We start from the raw sequence: 15,451 nt of genomic DNA, 5'->3' as shown, positions 1-15,451 counted from the left end.
TATTTAGTTTAGGATTTAATTGATATCTTGTGAGGCTTAAGTAAAAATAGAAATGGTTTAGTTAGTTATTTCAATTCCCTTTTTAATTTAGGAATCAGATCTATTTAAATGGTTTGAAAGTTAGAACATGTGCCTGGTGAACATATTATATTTTTCTATTGCTTAACCATAGTGATTACTCACATATAGTTGAATTATGGCTAGAGTTCAACAAATGGAAAAGGGTATGAAATGGGTTCATGATTTTATGTGTATGATAGTTCTTAGGGTTTAAGAATTTGATGATGCTTCATTAATTGAAGTATTAATAGGCATGAGGCATGGTTTGGGGTTAACTACTAGTGATATACTTATTATTTTATGTGGTAGATGATATCTATCAATCATATGGGTTTAACTTATCATCTATATCTACAAGTTATGATCATGCATTAGACAAGATCCACTCATTCCTCACTAATCCCTCCTTATTATTCCTCTCATCACACTCATCCTAGATTCTTAGGGTTTATAATTAATACTAAGTTGTGATGATTATGGAATTGGTTTTCTAAGGTATTGTTATTGGAATAGGGTTCTCACCTCCAAGATTAAATATTGACTTGAACAACTAGGATTAGGACTACTCTAGTATTCTTGTATGAACATGGCTATGATTAGTATTATAACTTCTCTCACTTCTCAATGTCTTGGAATATCCTAAGATCCTACTCAAGAGATGATGATATGATCCTCTAAATATATGGTTTGCCTAGGAATTCTACCTTGCAATCTTATGTAGCTTGTTCTTCAGGAAATCTGATAAACCTGCATCTTGTGGTATGCCTCCACCTCCTAGCTTCTTCATCTTGATTCTAGCTAATTCACATGGAGTGGCTCTATGTGTTTGTTCCCATGTATGATGGTACTTGATGATCAAATGGATGAAGGGTGTGGCTCTATTTATAGGCTTGGGCAAGCTCTAATATCATGACACATAGGTGGTGACTCTTGTGTTGGTTTGATGAGTAAGGTGATTGGTTGTCATGCCCTCATCCATAGCAATCCTTTGAGCATGAGGTGGCATAGCTTGGAAAGCAAGTCATGTAGATATTTTCATCCCATGTGGCATAGAGATTATCCTCTCATATGATTTATTTTTGGATAGCCAAGTGGCATTTGCTACTAAATATCATGTGGATGGTTTTATTATTGTGGATGAGTCATCATACCATCTTTGATTGGATTTACATTATAATATTGGTAAAAAGGTTAATGTTGAGGGTTATTTCTCAAGTTTGGATAGTTGGTGTTTGAATTCACCAAGGCATGATCATATGAGTTTCAAAATACTCATAGTTAGTTTTATTCAAATAGTTTGAACTATAATTCGTAATGTAAATGGATTTAGTTTTATGATATTCCATGTATTTAATAAGTTATGATTTAAATAAGAATGTGTGGCTTTTATGCACTTTAGACCCTGTGATTTACCTTATTTATATGTGAATTAAATTACACACAAAGGTAGTTGCTAACTTTTAAGTGTTGTGTAATAGTTCTAGTTCCTTTTTGATCCAACCTATGGATCAAATTATGTCTACCCAAAATAAGGGTTTAGCAAAGATCACGAGTGAAGTTTATAGCGCTTGACTTGATGATCTACTTCAATTCCGACAAGTCAAGTGAAACTTCGATGATCTGTGGTAAGTTTTATTTGAAAGCGCGAAAATCCCCCGGATTTTCTATGCATGAATGCAATGCACACTTTGGTGTTCTCTCATTTTGTTGCCTCTAAACCCGGGATACAATTATAGCATGGTATATAAACATTTATCATAAACATAAAGATATATAATAACCACTTTTATTATTGCCACTTGGGCATATCTCCAACACACAGAGCCCAATTAGGATGGACTCCGAGGAAGCATTCACAGAGGGTGATGAAAATAGAGATGTGGAGGATGGAGTTGGGCGTCAGCTGATGCAGCTGTAGCACGTAAACAAAGAGGAGACCACGGAGGAACTCGTGGATAGGGGGAGAGAGGCCGCGAATAAGGTGGTCAACGAAACTGACCCGATATTCGATTGGAGGCGATGGATAGCTTTCCTCCTTGGGGAAGCGTAGTGCGTTGTCCTTCTTCATGAACCCGAGCTTCTTCAGCAGGTTCATGTCTTGGTTGTAGATTTTAGATCTCTCCCACTCCAGATCTTCAGTTGCCATGTTCGACTCCGGGGTGTTGTGCCTAGTGAGCCGTGCACGCGGTGGCATCAACAATGGCGTAGGAGAAAAAGGTGGGCGTGGTTGAGCTCAAGAAGTGTGGGGCGTAATGGAGGATTTTGGCAGAGGAAAGCAGAGAAGCGGCGCGAGCGAAAAGGTGAACGGAGGAAGAAGATGACCTTAAATAGGGGTGCGGTGAATCGACGCACCGTTGGATGGAAAAATTCTGAGATGGATGATGTACACGTGGATAAGGGGTAACAACGTAATTTCACCATGAAGGGAAGGAACAGGCGCTACAGTGCGTGCGCCAGGAAAAGTGGAGACGTGTGTCCCCCACTTGCACGACGTGTCAATTTGATAAGGATTTTGGGCCCGCAAGGCAGAGAGAGAGCAGTACTCGCGTCTTCCCAGTGGTCGTGGCTATCGTCAGTGATGATGTCACCTTGCCAAAAGGAAAAAATCTCGGCTATGATGATTAATGAAATTGGCGGCAGACAAAGACTATTAGTAATCTCGAGAGCCTTTGACCAAATACAAGTTTTTGCTCAAATGCTCGGGGGCTACTTTGGAAAAAAGAAAAATTCGAGTATGACAAAATAGAAATGGTGAGAGCCTATGACCAAATGCAAGCATTTGTTCATAGCCTCGGGGGCTACTCCCATCGGGAGCGCTGGTCGCGCACCCGATATATATGAAAAGTCCGAGAAAGAATGACAATATAGCGACATGAGGCATTAAAGTGTTGAGCCTACAACCAAGCACTAGTCCTTGGCTGTAGCCTCGGGGGCTACTCCCATCGGGAACGCTGTTCGCGTGCCCGATGAAATTATAAAAAGAAAAGAGAGAGAGAGAAGTGAGCATATTTCGAGTTATACAAATAACTCTGCATATACTCCCATCGGGAGGGCAAGATAAGTCATCCGTTGACTCAATAAAATGTGCTATTCCAACAGCCGAAAAAGCACTCGACAATATATTCTCAGAGCGCCAAAGTCGCGAATAATCTCTGAATGCCGCAAAACTTTGCGAAGGTAAGACCCCAGATCCGTTCTGAGCGGCGTGGCACCGTCTCTGACGTCGGTTTGCTACTTTTTTCCGTATCAACATATACGAAGAAAAATCCTAACGGACGCGTTAGGTACCCGATAAAACATGACTGGGACTCGCCAGAATGGTAAGACCTTAAGCGGCACCTGTCGAAGTTTACACCAGTATCCCGAGATCATGCCCAGGGACGTGATCTTGAAGTAGGTTTTTGCGGATTGCCACTAGAGCAGTTAACTAGTACCCGATCCGTCAGATGAACTAGCCCCAACTACCATCATCCCTGTACAATATATAATTGCATATCCAAAGATATGTGATAAATTTGACAGAATTATTGAATGATTAAAGTTGGAGATTTTCCCTGATTCTTCGATTCAAGCAAAATCTCGGGGGCTACTGACATAGGCATCCCCAATGGGCCTGCCAAAGATGGTACCCGGGGTTTACTGAAGGCCCATGACTCGAAGAATAAGAAGATTCCTGAGCCCAAATTATTATTAAGGAAAGCTAGAGTTGTATTAGGAAATATAGACTTGTAATTTTACGGGACGGGTTAGAAACCCTCCCGGACTCTGTAACCTGTGTATTACGAATCCCTCGGCTCCGCCTCCTATATAAGGGGGAGTCGAGGGACAAAGAGAGGATCGATTCATTGTTCTACGCAATCCTAGTTTTTACATCGTCGAGCACTTTTCGGCTGAAACCTTCGAGATCTACTTGCCCTCTACTTCCGACTAAAACCCTAGTCTACAATCTGTAGGCATTGATAAGTTAATCCCTTGTCAGTAGGACAGGAAACACATGTTTTGCGTATTTTAAGCTTTAGGGTTCGATACAGAGTTAAATTGGACTAGGATTTCAACTGTAGCTTTTTTATCGAAGGAGAAGACTCTGAGGTTTTGGAGCAGCAGAGGGGAGCCATGAAGGGTAGCCTAGGTGGCGCGGTCAGCACGTGGGACCACGCCAGTTGGTCCAATTTGGGCCTCGAGCGTCCGCAACCGTCTGTCTTCATCTCAGGATCTCTGTCTTGACTAAAAACGCCTATAAAATACCACCCTCCCCGGAACGTTCACGGATGAGGAAGCGGGAAAAACACAGAAACCACGAAATAGAGCCAGAATCAAACCTGCAAATATTGGGAGGGAACACCGTCAGTGTTAATCCATGGTTGCGTCTCCAACCTCTCCAACATCATCATCAGCGCCTCCAAGATGAGAAGGGAGTAGTCCACCCCCAAACAATTGGTTTGTGGAATAGCTTGATCTATCTCTCTTGTGCTATGATTATATTAGATCCATGTGAGCTTCCCAACATGATCATGGATATATTTATGTAATTTCTACATGGTGGATCTTAATCTAATGAGATGATATGTGAGATTGCATTCGTTATTATGAGTTTGATGTATGAATAGATGAGCATTACTATCCAATTCTTAATAACTTGTGGTGATCAAACTTGTATGCAAGGGCGTATGTGGAAGAATGTGTGCATTAGATGGAGTAACATGGTAGTGGTTATTAAAAATGTTAGAAATCTGAGATCCGCTACACTTTTTACCTTTTCTTTTGTTACCTCACTAGGAGAAAGTAGATGCATGTGCCACAACCATCTAGTGACAACAATGGATGATTCTGGTTTGTTCGTGGTGACATATTTGATATCTAAACATCATATCAAAGTTCTTAAAGCTATATACTCTTATTTGCATTAAATCTAGATAGCTTGAAGTTTTTTTCTAGACGAGTGTAAATAAGATGTGGTGCGTCGTCTTAATAATAGGACGTGCTGATGCCCATATGAATGCTAATAATCAAACTCTATAAATATTCAATCACATATAGTATGTTATTATGTAATAAGTTGTTTTATGTTTGTAATTGCTTTATTTATAAAGCAAACCTAATGGTATTTCGAGGAGCCCACGAGAGTCCTTTGCCGTGACGCCGCGTTAACATTTTCCTAGGATTCCTCCCTAGTTTCAGTTTGATTTGTTCCTAAACTCATCGTTATCCCTTGCACTAAAATTATTTAATTGGAAAGATCAACGTGACGAAGCCTATGCAGGCACAAACCATCTCCCTCTGGTAAACGCCCGCAGAACAGAAACGCATCCGATCCATGGTCCAGTCGACGAGAAAAAGAATGGACAGCGACGCAGTGGCAGTGCACGGCGGCGCGACGATGGCGGCGGTGCTGGGCAACGACAACCTCCTCCATCGCATCCTGGTCCACATCGACTACCCGACCTCCCTCATCTGCGTCGCCATGGTCTGCAAGCTGTGGCTCCGCCACGTCAGCGCCCCGGACTTCATCCGCGGGCGGCCCTACGTCGGCCACTACTCCCAACTCCTGCTGCGACAACTTCGCGGACGCTACGTGGTGGAGGAAGAAGAAGATGACGCCACGCAGCTTGGGAGCATCGTTGGTGACAGGTGGGGCGTGCTGCAGGAGGCCACCGTGTCCCGGTCTCACTGTTACTCGTGTTCGATCGGCAGCGCATGGTAGTTCAGTTGACGATGTTTGTCAGGAAATAGTTTACGATCTGGTGTAAGAACTCGTTCTAATATGCTGGCGAGAAATCTCCGGCTAGGAGGTGTCGATCGTTGTGTTTTTCTAATGGTCGATCGTTTTTTTTTTTGAGAACCACATATTTCATTAATCGAAAACCAAGTTACATGAAGCAACACATGTGGAAACTAAAAGACAAACCGGGATAAAATGATTATCCTGAATTTGCAGATAAATCCTAAAAGATCGAGAAATACAAAACGATCCCTAGGGTTTCCCCGCAACCACCGTAGCCGCCGGCCGCCGCCCAATTCCAACGCCGCCAAGACGGACGCAAGAAGTGACGCCGAGCCTCCACCATTGCAAGATCCAAAAAAAAGCACCATCGCCAACGAGGCTTTATAAGTCGATGGATGGGCCTCCTGCAAGCAGCGAGGCACATGTCGGCCGTGGCACGTCGACCGGGGACGTTCCCGTCGCTGTCTTGGACCAAGATACGCCGCCTCCCATCGACGAAGTCGGAGAAGAACCGCATACCAACCACCTCCGGACCAACATTTTCGCTCCCGGAAGAACCACGTCGCCCGGCCCCCGGCGCCGTCGTGGACAACGACAAGCGCCAGTGACACGTCGAGAAACAGATCTCGCCAGATCTGAAGACCGGCGAGAAAACCAAGCTGCCAACCTGAAAGATCGACAAGCACACGTTGCCAACAACTCCGAGACGCCCCGCCGTGAAGGTCGCCGCCGGTGTGGGAGTGGAGTTGAGGCAGATTTATTTGCCCGGGCGCCGCTCCCACCACCCCAACGACGCACCACAGCAGCCAAGCCCTAACTACAAAACGGAGGAGGAACGAGGTCCCCTCCCCCTCCTGCCGCCGGAGCGGCAAGCGGAGGGAGAGGGGCCCAGATCTCACGCCGGTGGAGATTGGATCTGGCCGCCGCTGGTCTCCAGGGAGTTGGTTGATCTGATGGTTGTTTGTGTTGGTTTGTCTGACGGTTATCCAGACCTAATTTAGCTAGGTAGTGTGGCCATATGTCTGCAAATTTAACCAAGCTTTGCATGGTTATATGCTCTGGTTATTCTTGTGAACCCAAAATCAGCTATACATGCAACTGTAGGAACCCTGCCCTCTCATTTTCACTCAATGCGAGTTCAGCGAGGTTCACAGAATTGGGCGCAAAAGGTTACCCGGATTACTGGGGACAAGGTTACAAGGAGTCCCTGGATTGTCGATTGATCTTGGAAACTGATGTTCCCACTAGGATAGGACACTCTGGTCAGGGTGGGCTCAAATCATTATCCAACTATAATTAGCCTAGAGAAACAACATGGTATGGAATCAGCATGGTTCCAGGACCGGACATTTGTGAAGCAAACTCCGAATAAATGGCTGGCTTGAGCTTGTGAGATCACAGAGCAGGTGAACCCACATCAGTATTGGCGTTTGGACAGTTTTGAGTTGTCCGCCCAACTCTCAACTAAATTCAGACGAAACACAATGGCCAAATGCTACTGCTCAAACAGAAGTTCAGCTAGTCTGTTTGGCTATTTGGGTGCTTAGCCAGTACAAGAAAGCTCAAAATGGAGACGAATTTAATGCAGCCATACTCGCGTATGCAAAAAAGATTTCGATATTTCTAATGGTCCAGTGTCACTGGGCATAATTAATCCCCTCCCTGTTCTATGGACTGTGGACTGTCTCGAACTTCTGGAAGTCACCTGATCATCAAAGTTCGCCAAATATTCAGATTTACATCAATACTTCAATTTGCTAACAAATGTCATCAGTTCAAGGTATGTGCTCGCCCAAATTAAAGCTGAGGAATCAGGAGACAGGTGCAGGCCTGATTTCGATATTTCTAATGGTCCAGTGTCACTGGGCATAAATAATCCCCTCCCTGTTCTATGGACTGTGGACTGTCTCGAACTTCTGGAAGTCACCTGATCATCAAAGTTCGCCAAATATTCAGATTTACATCAATACTTCAATTTGCTAACAAAAGTCATCAGTTCAAGGTATGTGCTCGCCAAAATTAAGCTGAGATATCAGGAGACAGGTGCAGGCCTGATTATTGTCAAAACAATATTGAATCATAACTAGTTCACATAACCCCCTTGCGAAATTCAAGTACAAAACAGTCAAATTCAGATACACACCTTCCCTCGGTAGTAATGAAATTGGTCATCAACATTCTAGCGAAACACATAAGACTGAAAACTCCCCTAACAAGATAAGAATACGGCCATTGTTCAATCTTAAGCCCAAGAAATACAATTTACTTCAGCAATTTTGCAGATATAATCTTGACCTATCCAGTACTGTGCTCTTTTGCAATCTCCGCAAAAATTAGTCTGCCACGTAAATCTGACAAAAAAGGGGATTATTATTAAGAAGGAAACGAGATGTAAAGACTACAAACACCAAATCAGGTAATAATGAGATCTGATGTAAGTTATAGCATCTAGCTTGGGCATTTAATTTCTCACATTGTAGTCATTTTAAGTAATGACTTTGAAATCCAAAAAAAAATCATAATGAGATTATCCTAATGTAAAAACAGAAGCACCGCTTAATAATGGAAAAACGGGAGGATCCCACAAGGTTAGCAAATTACAAGACAAGGATCTGAAAAAAAAATGGAGGAATTCAGAAGACTGGTAAAATATTTGACAGGAGAAATTCTTGAATATTTTCCCAATAAAATACGCTCATCAAAACTGCATGCAAAAGATAAATAAATAAAAAACAAGCAAAGCACATAAGTGTGTTGCAGCCTCCAGATGGCTCCCAGTCTTCTACACTGGGGACTAGGAAATTACCAGAGCAGGTTCTGACCAAGAACTGCACAAAAATCCTAAAAATCGTTGGATGGAGTTACAGCAGGAAACAGTAGAATCCAGTGTAAAGCAATACTTCATCTTTGATATGACTTCTGTGTTCTGGAAAATAGATATGGAGTGTATTTGCTACAACAAGTGTATAAACAGCAGAACATAGTTTTTTTTTTTCCTGAAATCTACGGTTATTAACTTCTCCAACAAAAAAGTTGTACCTGGCTACCTGCAATGTGTGCAAACTACCTACACTACTTCTAAAGACTAAAGTCAGTTAGGCATGTACTCATGTAACAGTTGTCTTAACTCATGCTCGTTTTACCCTGCCACCTAGACTCTTTGCTGACATGGAAAAGAGAGGATTAAGATTTAAGAGAGAGAGAGAGAGAGAGAGAGAGAGAGAGAGAGAGTAGTTTTTTCCTTCGTGATGGGATGATCTCTACACTGGCTGCAATATAGTGGAAAAGACAGCCTTAAGTACTCCCTCCGTCCCACAAAAGATGTCTCAACTTTGTCTTAATTTGGATGTATCTATACACTAAATCGCGTCTAGATTACATCTAAATTTAGACAAAGTTAAGACAACTCTATACACTAAATCGCGTCTAGAACTCTAGATACATCTAAATTTAGACAAAGTTAAGACATCTTTTATGGGACAGAGGAAGTACTCCCTCCGTCCACAAAAGGATGTCTCAACTTTGTCTAGATTTGTATGTATCTACACCAATTTAGACAAAGTTGAAACATCACTTTGTGAACGGAGCGAATATTATAGATCACACCTAAATATATCACCCATTTTATGAGATGTTTTTTGGTATGATTAAGTGATATTCTTTTGCACTGTAAACACCCTTGCCTCACAATTCTCCACCTAAATTGCCATGTCTAATGCAGTTCTTAATTAAGGGCCTAATGAAGTTCTTAATTAAGATTCTAATGAATGCAGGGCAGTAAGATATGGTAACAAAATGGTTGAACGAAATTGCACCACCTAATATGTGAAATTGTCAATAATAAGGTGCAATAGCAATTAGTGAAAAAACAGATTAGCTCAAGCCAATCTACCAGAAAAGATGTTTTCACTAGACAGTAGGCCATACAGAAATACTGTGTAAACTAGAAAACTTTAGGTAAAAAAAAAACTCTGACAGCACGATTCTTCATTTATCTGCAACTAGTTGCCAATAAGTAGATGCTTTTGTTTATTAAAAGAGTGTGTTAAATATGTGTACATCAGTTTCAAGCTGTCTTCTTACTTCTTGAGCTAGTTTCAGTTCATAACAAATGTGTGTTACATATGGCTGCACTTTGTTCTCTGTCACATCATGTAACTTCAACACAGTTTCCTCTCAGAAATACCAACATTCACTGGCATGCCAAAGGGCACCACAGCAACCAGTGCTCAATTAATCCACCCAATCCTAGTCTTCGGGGACTTGGCTGCCTCCTTGGGTGACTTGGGCTCCTTGGCAACCTTCTCCGCCGTCTTCTTGGGGAGCAGCACCGGGTTGATCTTGGGCAGCACGCCACCGTGCGCGATGGTGACGCCAGCCAGCAGCTTCCCAAGCTCCTCATCATTTCTGACAGCAAGGAGCAGGTGTCTGGGGATGATGCATGACTTCTTGTTGTCTTTGGCGGCGTTCCCGGCAAGCTCCAGCACCTCGGCGGCGAGGTATTCAAGGACGGCTGCGAGGTAGACAGGGGCGCCGGTGCCGACATGTTGGGCGTACCGGCCCTTCTTGAGGTAGCGCCCGATGCGGCCAACCAGGAACTGGAGCCCGGCCTTGACCGACCTTGTCACGGACTTCTTCCTGGGGCCACGGGCCTTGCGCCCTTCTTCCCCTTCACTCCGGCTCCGGTTCCTGAGACGTCCATTGCTAGAGATGGAGCTCCCAAAGGGCAAGAAGTGCTGGTGAGATTGGTGGACTGCAGAATGTGTTGGTGAGTAAAGAGGAGAGGAAGCTGAGTATTTAAACGGCGAGGAGGGAGTGGTGGCCGGGCCGTCGATCCACGTGACTGGGAATTGATGGTTGGATCGGTGGGAGAATGGACGGCTGCGATGCCCACATACTCTGGCTCGGATCCAGCAAAAGGTAAGGATGGAGGCATGGAGCTAAACTAAACAGACCCATGAACATTAGTCAAGCTATTATGGAATATGATTCAGTGGAGCTTGTTTCGCTATGGAAACCAAGTCCCTATTGCTGAACTCAAGTACACAATAGTCAAATTCAGCTACAATTTTTCCATCGGTAGCAATGAATTTACTAGTCATGGACACTCCAGGAAAACATATAATACTGCAAAACTACTGCAACAGGATAAGAATAGTCATTGTTCAGTTTTATGCCAAGGAACACGGTGTACTTCACCTATTGTGCAGACATAATCTGATCTATCCAGTACGGTGCTCCTTTGCGATCTCCGCAAAAATTAGTCTGCCACGTATAATCTGACAAAAGAGAGGATTAATTAAGAGGGATACAAGATGTAAACACTACAAAGACCAAATCAGGTAATAATGAGAGCTGACATAAGTTAGCATCTAGCTTGGGCACTGAATCTGACACATGGTAGCCATTTTTAGTGATGGTTTGAATTTTTTTTAAAAAAAATCCAGAATGAGATTATCCTATATAAAAAATGGAAAACACCACTTAATAATGGACAAACTGGAGGGATACCAGAAGGCTTGCAAATTACAAGACAATGATCTGAAAAATGAGAGAAATTCAAACTATTTAGAAGCTACTTCCTGATGAAATACCTTCATCACAGATGCATGCAAAAGATAAATATAAAAACAAGAGCACATTTGTGTCCTGCAGCCTCCAGATAGCTCCCAGTCTTCGACAATGGAGACTGGGCAAATTACAAGCAGGTTCTGACCTAGAATCGCACAAAAAAATCTAAAAACGTTGCATAGAGTTTTAGCAGGGGACAGTATAAACCAGTGTCTAGTATAAACCAGTGTGTTCGATCGACATAGCAAGTCTGTAAACTCATGTTGTGGTTACATCTGGAGTGTATTTCCAACAATTAGTGTACCATATTGCCATGCCAACTTCCGTTAAAAACTTTTGCAACAAAACAGTAACTGCAATGTCTTCAAAGTACCTATACTACTTCTACAGTCACTTGAGGCATGTAGTCATGTACAGTTGTCTTATGTCATCCTCCCGTTACCCTGCCATGACCTTGTGCTCGAATAGAAAAGAGAGGGTTAAGAGAAAGAGAATGTAGTTTTTCCTTGGTGAAGGGATGATCTCTACATCTGCTGCAATTTAGTGGAATGGATAGCATTAAGTGTTATAGATGACATCTGATTATCTGGAAATATCTTTTTTGTACAAGACAGCCTGACTATATCACCCATTTTACAAGTTGATTTTGGTACCACTAAGTGATCTTCTCTTAAATTGAACACGATTATCTTTTGTCTCGCATTTGTCAAGGTAAAGTGTTGTGTCTAATGCAGTTCTTAATTAAGAGCCTAATGAATGGAGGCCTGGAGGGCAGTAAGGCATGGTAACAAAACAGTTGAGTGAAACTGCACCACCTAATATGTGAATTTTTCAATAAAAAGGTTGAAATAGCAAGATCGAAAAACAGGTTAGTTCTCACTAGACAGCAGACCATAGAGAAATTCCAACAGATACATTTGTATAACTAGAAAAGGCTTTAGTTAACAAAAGAGCCCTGACACTAGCACATTGCCTCAGAGCAGCATCAGATGCATTGAGGCTGACCTGCTGTCAAGGTGTGCCATTGGCACGTGAGTTTTGTACAGGGAAGAGACAACCAATGAGATTCAGGGAATGAGTCGGCTACAGGACGACTTGAATTAGGAAGGATGGGTAGAGATAGCATTAGGAAATGTTAATTCAGAACAGTAGGGATTACGAAAGTATGGATTCCTGGTAAGAGCACAAATGCCCTGGGTGTCAAGTTAGGAGGTATTATATATGTGCCACTCATGTAAGTTATCCAATCAAGCAAGAACAATCGATCTAATCTCATTCTAGTAATTCTCTCTTCTCAACCTATGTCTACCCGATCCCTCGCAACCGTCTGGCATCTTCTGCAAGGTAGTTATCCCGTTGCGAATCAAGGCTCTCAACATAAGTAGATCATGGACAGGTTTTTTAGTCAAAAAGTGTGATCAAATCTATGTGTTGCGAGCCATCAGTTACAAAGTGTCTTATGACTTCTTGAGCTAGCTTCAGTTCATAATGGATGAGTATTGGTGGTAATGAATTATGGCTCCACATCGTTCTCTATCATTGGAACTTCAGCACAGTTTCCTCTCGGATAAATCATCAAAGACAAATAAACATCTCAGTATGTAGAATTTTCAATGTGTTAACATCAGCAAATGATGCATGAAGGTTAGAGGAAAGATGGTAAGTGAGCGGAGCACATACCCTTCCATCCATTGCCTTGACAGCTTTTTGTGCCTCCATTTCTGATTTATATTTCACAAAACCAAATCCTTTTGGCCTTCCAGTTTGATTGTCTCTCACTAACCGAGCTATAGTGAAGAGAAACACAGATCAACATTAGAGTTGAATATTTCAATGGAACCAACAGAAGAACTTCAAGTAGCAGTAGGGTACAATAACGAAGGCCTCCAATATCCCCCTAGGGGAAAGCATCAGGCAAGTTCTAAATAGCGTAGGTACCTTCCTCAACGGCGCCAAATGGCGAGAAGATGTTTTTAAGTTCTTCCTCAGTTGTGTAAAATGATAGCCCTACAGAAAAAGGTCCAAAATAACAAAATAGATGTTATATGTTGTGTCTGATTTGCAGAATTAGAAGACAGCATCGGTTGAAATCCTGGTGCGAAATTCCATATCAGCAGAATTTGTAAGGCTTCAGTGCATAAATGATAGGACATATACGGTAATGGTATACTCAAGAGGCAAACTGTAATTGTACACCTAGGAGTGGATTACAATCAAGAGGCAAAATGTGAACCGCTGCAACAATGCCACTATCTTTTTTGTGTGCAAACCTCAAGTCCATGGCAATTATTCAGGTGGAGATCCCTCAAACACAACAAGTTCTAGTACTAGAGATGAAAACAACTATTCGTCGCAAGTATGTTGAGAACCTTATGTGGAACTTCATTGCTCTGATACTAGGAGGAAGACTGGAATCAGTATATGTGAAACTTCATTGCTCTAATACAGTAATACTAGGAGGAAGAGTAGCATCATAGGAACTTATGTGGAATATGGCCAGTGGGGCAGCTTCGGCCTGGCATGGCTAGGCAACTGCCCAGGCTTTGCCTGAAATCCCTCACTGAAGTAGCACTAATCAATTGTTTTTGTGGGCAAAATGTTGTGAGCCAGGAACATTCGTACTCTGCCCGGCTGTGCTGTTCGGCTGGCTCCGCCACTGAAGATGGCAAAAGACTAGCATCCTTGTCGCTGGCTTTGCTACAATCTTGAGGAATCCTATTCTAAAGCTCCTGATATCAGTAGCAGATTCAACATTCCCTGGCATGCTAAAGCTAATATTCACAGCGAAAGAGGAAAGCAGAGACGAAGGGCGCCACAGAAACATGTGCTTAGTTCATCCACACAAACCGCTACAAATTTACGACAAGAGAAGCAGTTCTCACAGATCGAAGCAGTTTACACTGAAAAAACTTCGGATTGCAGAAGGAGCGAAGAACTAGAGATAGATGTACTTACTGCTCACAAATATCTCGGTGCTGAAACACCTGGTCCCCACAAGCCGAGAGGCCAAACCTATCGCCCTCCCTCCGCGCATCGCCATGAGCAGCGGCTCTGCTCCAGTTTCCCCACAAACCCTAGATCCCCAAATAACCAAAGCAAAAAAAATGAAGCAGTAACGAGCAGATTGAAGCCGCCGACAGAACACAAATCCACATCCATTACTTGGGGAAATCAAAGCCGTCCATTACAACGTTGCACGACTTACAAAGCAGGCGAGCTACCTACCTACAGATCGACACAAGGATGGGCACGGCAGACGGCAACAACACAAAGCTAACAATACAGAACACGACGACAGTGGAAAGAGCCTAGCAGCGACTACTACTACATCCTCCTAGCTTAGTTGCTGGTGAACTTGGTGACGGCCTTGGTGCCCTCGGAGACGGCGTGCTTGGCGAGCTCGCCGGGGAGGACGAGGCGGACGGAGGTCTGGATCTCCCTGGAGGTGATGGTGGGCTTCTTGTTGTAGCGGGCGAGCTTGGCCGCCTCGCCGGCAAGCTTCTCGAAAATGTCGTTGATGAAGGAGTTCATGATGGACATGGCCTTGGAGGAGATGCCGATGTCCGGGTGCACCTGCTTGAGCACCTTGAAGATGTAGATCTTGTAGGTCTCCACCGACTTCTTGTTCTTCTTGCGCGCCTTCTTGTCGCCGCCCTCCTTGCCGGCGGACTTGGACGCCGGGAGCCGCTTCTCGGCCTTGGGCTTCTTCCCCGCGGGGGTCTTCTCCGCCTTCTCCACCTCGGCGGCTGGCTTCTTCTCCGCCGGCTTCTTCTCGGCCTTGGGCGCCATTGACAGGGACGGGGGCTGGGTGTCGAGCTCGGAGGTGGGGAAAATGGGGAGTGGTTGCGGGGCAGGCAGAGACTTTTCTTGGTGTGTTGTGGAGAAGGGTGGGGATTAATATAGGCGCGCGCGGTGGAAGGGGATTGGTGGGGAGGGGCGGGCGCGGATCGGTGAGGTGGCGTCCGTGTAGGGCGTTGGATTGGAGGAGCGGGGATTGCACGGTTGGGATGGGCCTGACCGAAATTTGCTCAGGCTTTGGACTCAGGACGCGGTGGGGATGGCGCGCGCGCGTCGTATTTTTGATTTTCTGTCATTTTC

General features: G+C 43.7%; 2 protein-coding genes and 1 pseudogene across 4 annotated transcripts; all 3 read right to left on the bottom strand.

Annotated features, from left to right (window-relative positions):
• Window positions 1-7,653: 7,653 nt before the first annotated feature.
• On the bottom strand, window positions 7,654-14,431 carry LOC124702124 (organelle RRM domain-containing protein 6, chloroplastic-like). 3 transcript variants are annotated; one of them, XR_007002358.1, is made up of 6 exons: window positions 14,309-14,431; window positions 13,292-13,360; window positions 13,034-13,140; window positions 10,982-11,061; window positions 7,926-8,133; window positions 7,654-7,709 (listed from the first exon to the last, which is right to left on the bottom strand). XR_007002358.1 is itself a non-coding variant. In XM_047234224.1 (5 exons), exons 1-4 carry the CDS (start codon window positions 14,391-14,393, stop codon window positions 11,005-11,007), a joined length of 318 nt encoding a protein of 105 aa, XP_047090180.1. In that variant the 5' UTR covers window positions 14,394-14,431; the 3' UTR covers window positions 7,802-8,133; window positions 10,982-11,004. The 3 variants fall into 3 exon arrangements, 2 of the variants coding, with proteins under 2 accessions (XP_047090180.1, XP_047090182.1); XM_047234224.1 differs by lacking the exon at window positions 7,654-7,709 and having other exon boundaries at window positions 7,802-8,133; XM_047234226.1 differs by lacking the exons at window positions 7,654-7,709; window positions 7,926-8,133 and having other exon boundaries at window positions 10,756-11,061.
• On the bottom strand, window positions 9,374-10,484 carry LOC124702122 (annotated as a pseudogene).
• A 61-nt stretch (window positions 14,432-14,492) lies between the features above and the next one.
• Window positions 14,493-15,195, bottom strand: LOC124702123 (histone H2B.1-like). The gene has a single exon (XM_047234223.1). It carries the CDS (start codon window positions 15,140-15,142, stop codon window positions 14,693-14,695), a length of 450 nt encoding a protein of 149 aa, XP_047090179.1. The 5' UTR covers window positions 15,143-15,195; the 3' UTR covers window positions 14,493-14,692.
• Window positions 15,196-15,451: the final 256 nt, after the last annotated feature.

This window comes from Lolium rigidum, chromosome 3, assembly GCF_022539505.1.
Source record: "Lolium rigidum isolate FL_2022 chromosome 3, APGP_CSIRO_Lrig_0.1, whole genome shotgun sequence".
Classification (NCBI taxonomy): domain Eukaryota; kingdom Viridiplantae; phylum Streptophyta; class Magnoliopsida; order Poales; family Poaceae; genus Lolium; species Lolium rigidum.
This window is presented reverse-complemented; position numbering and strand designations above follow the sequence as displayed.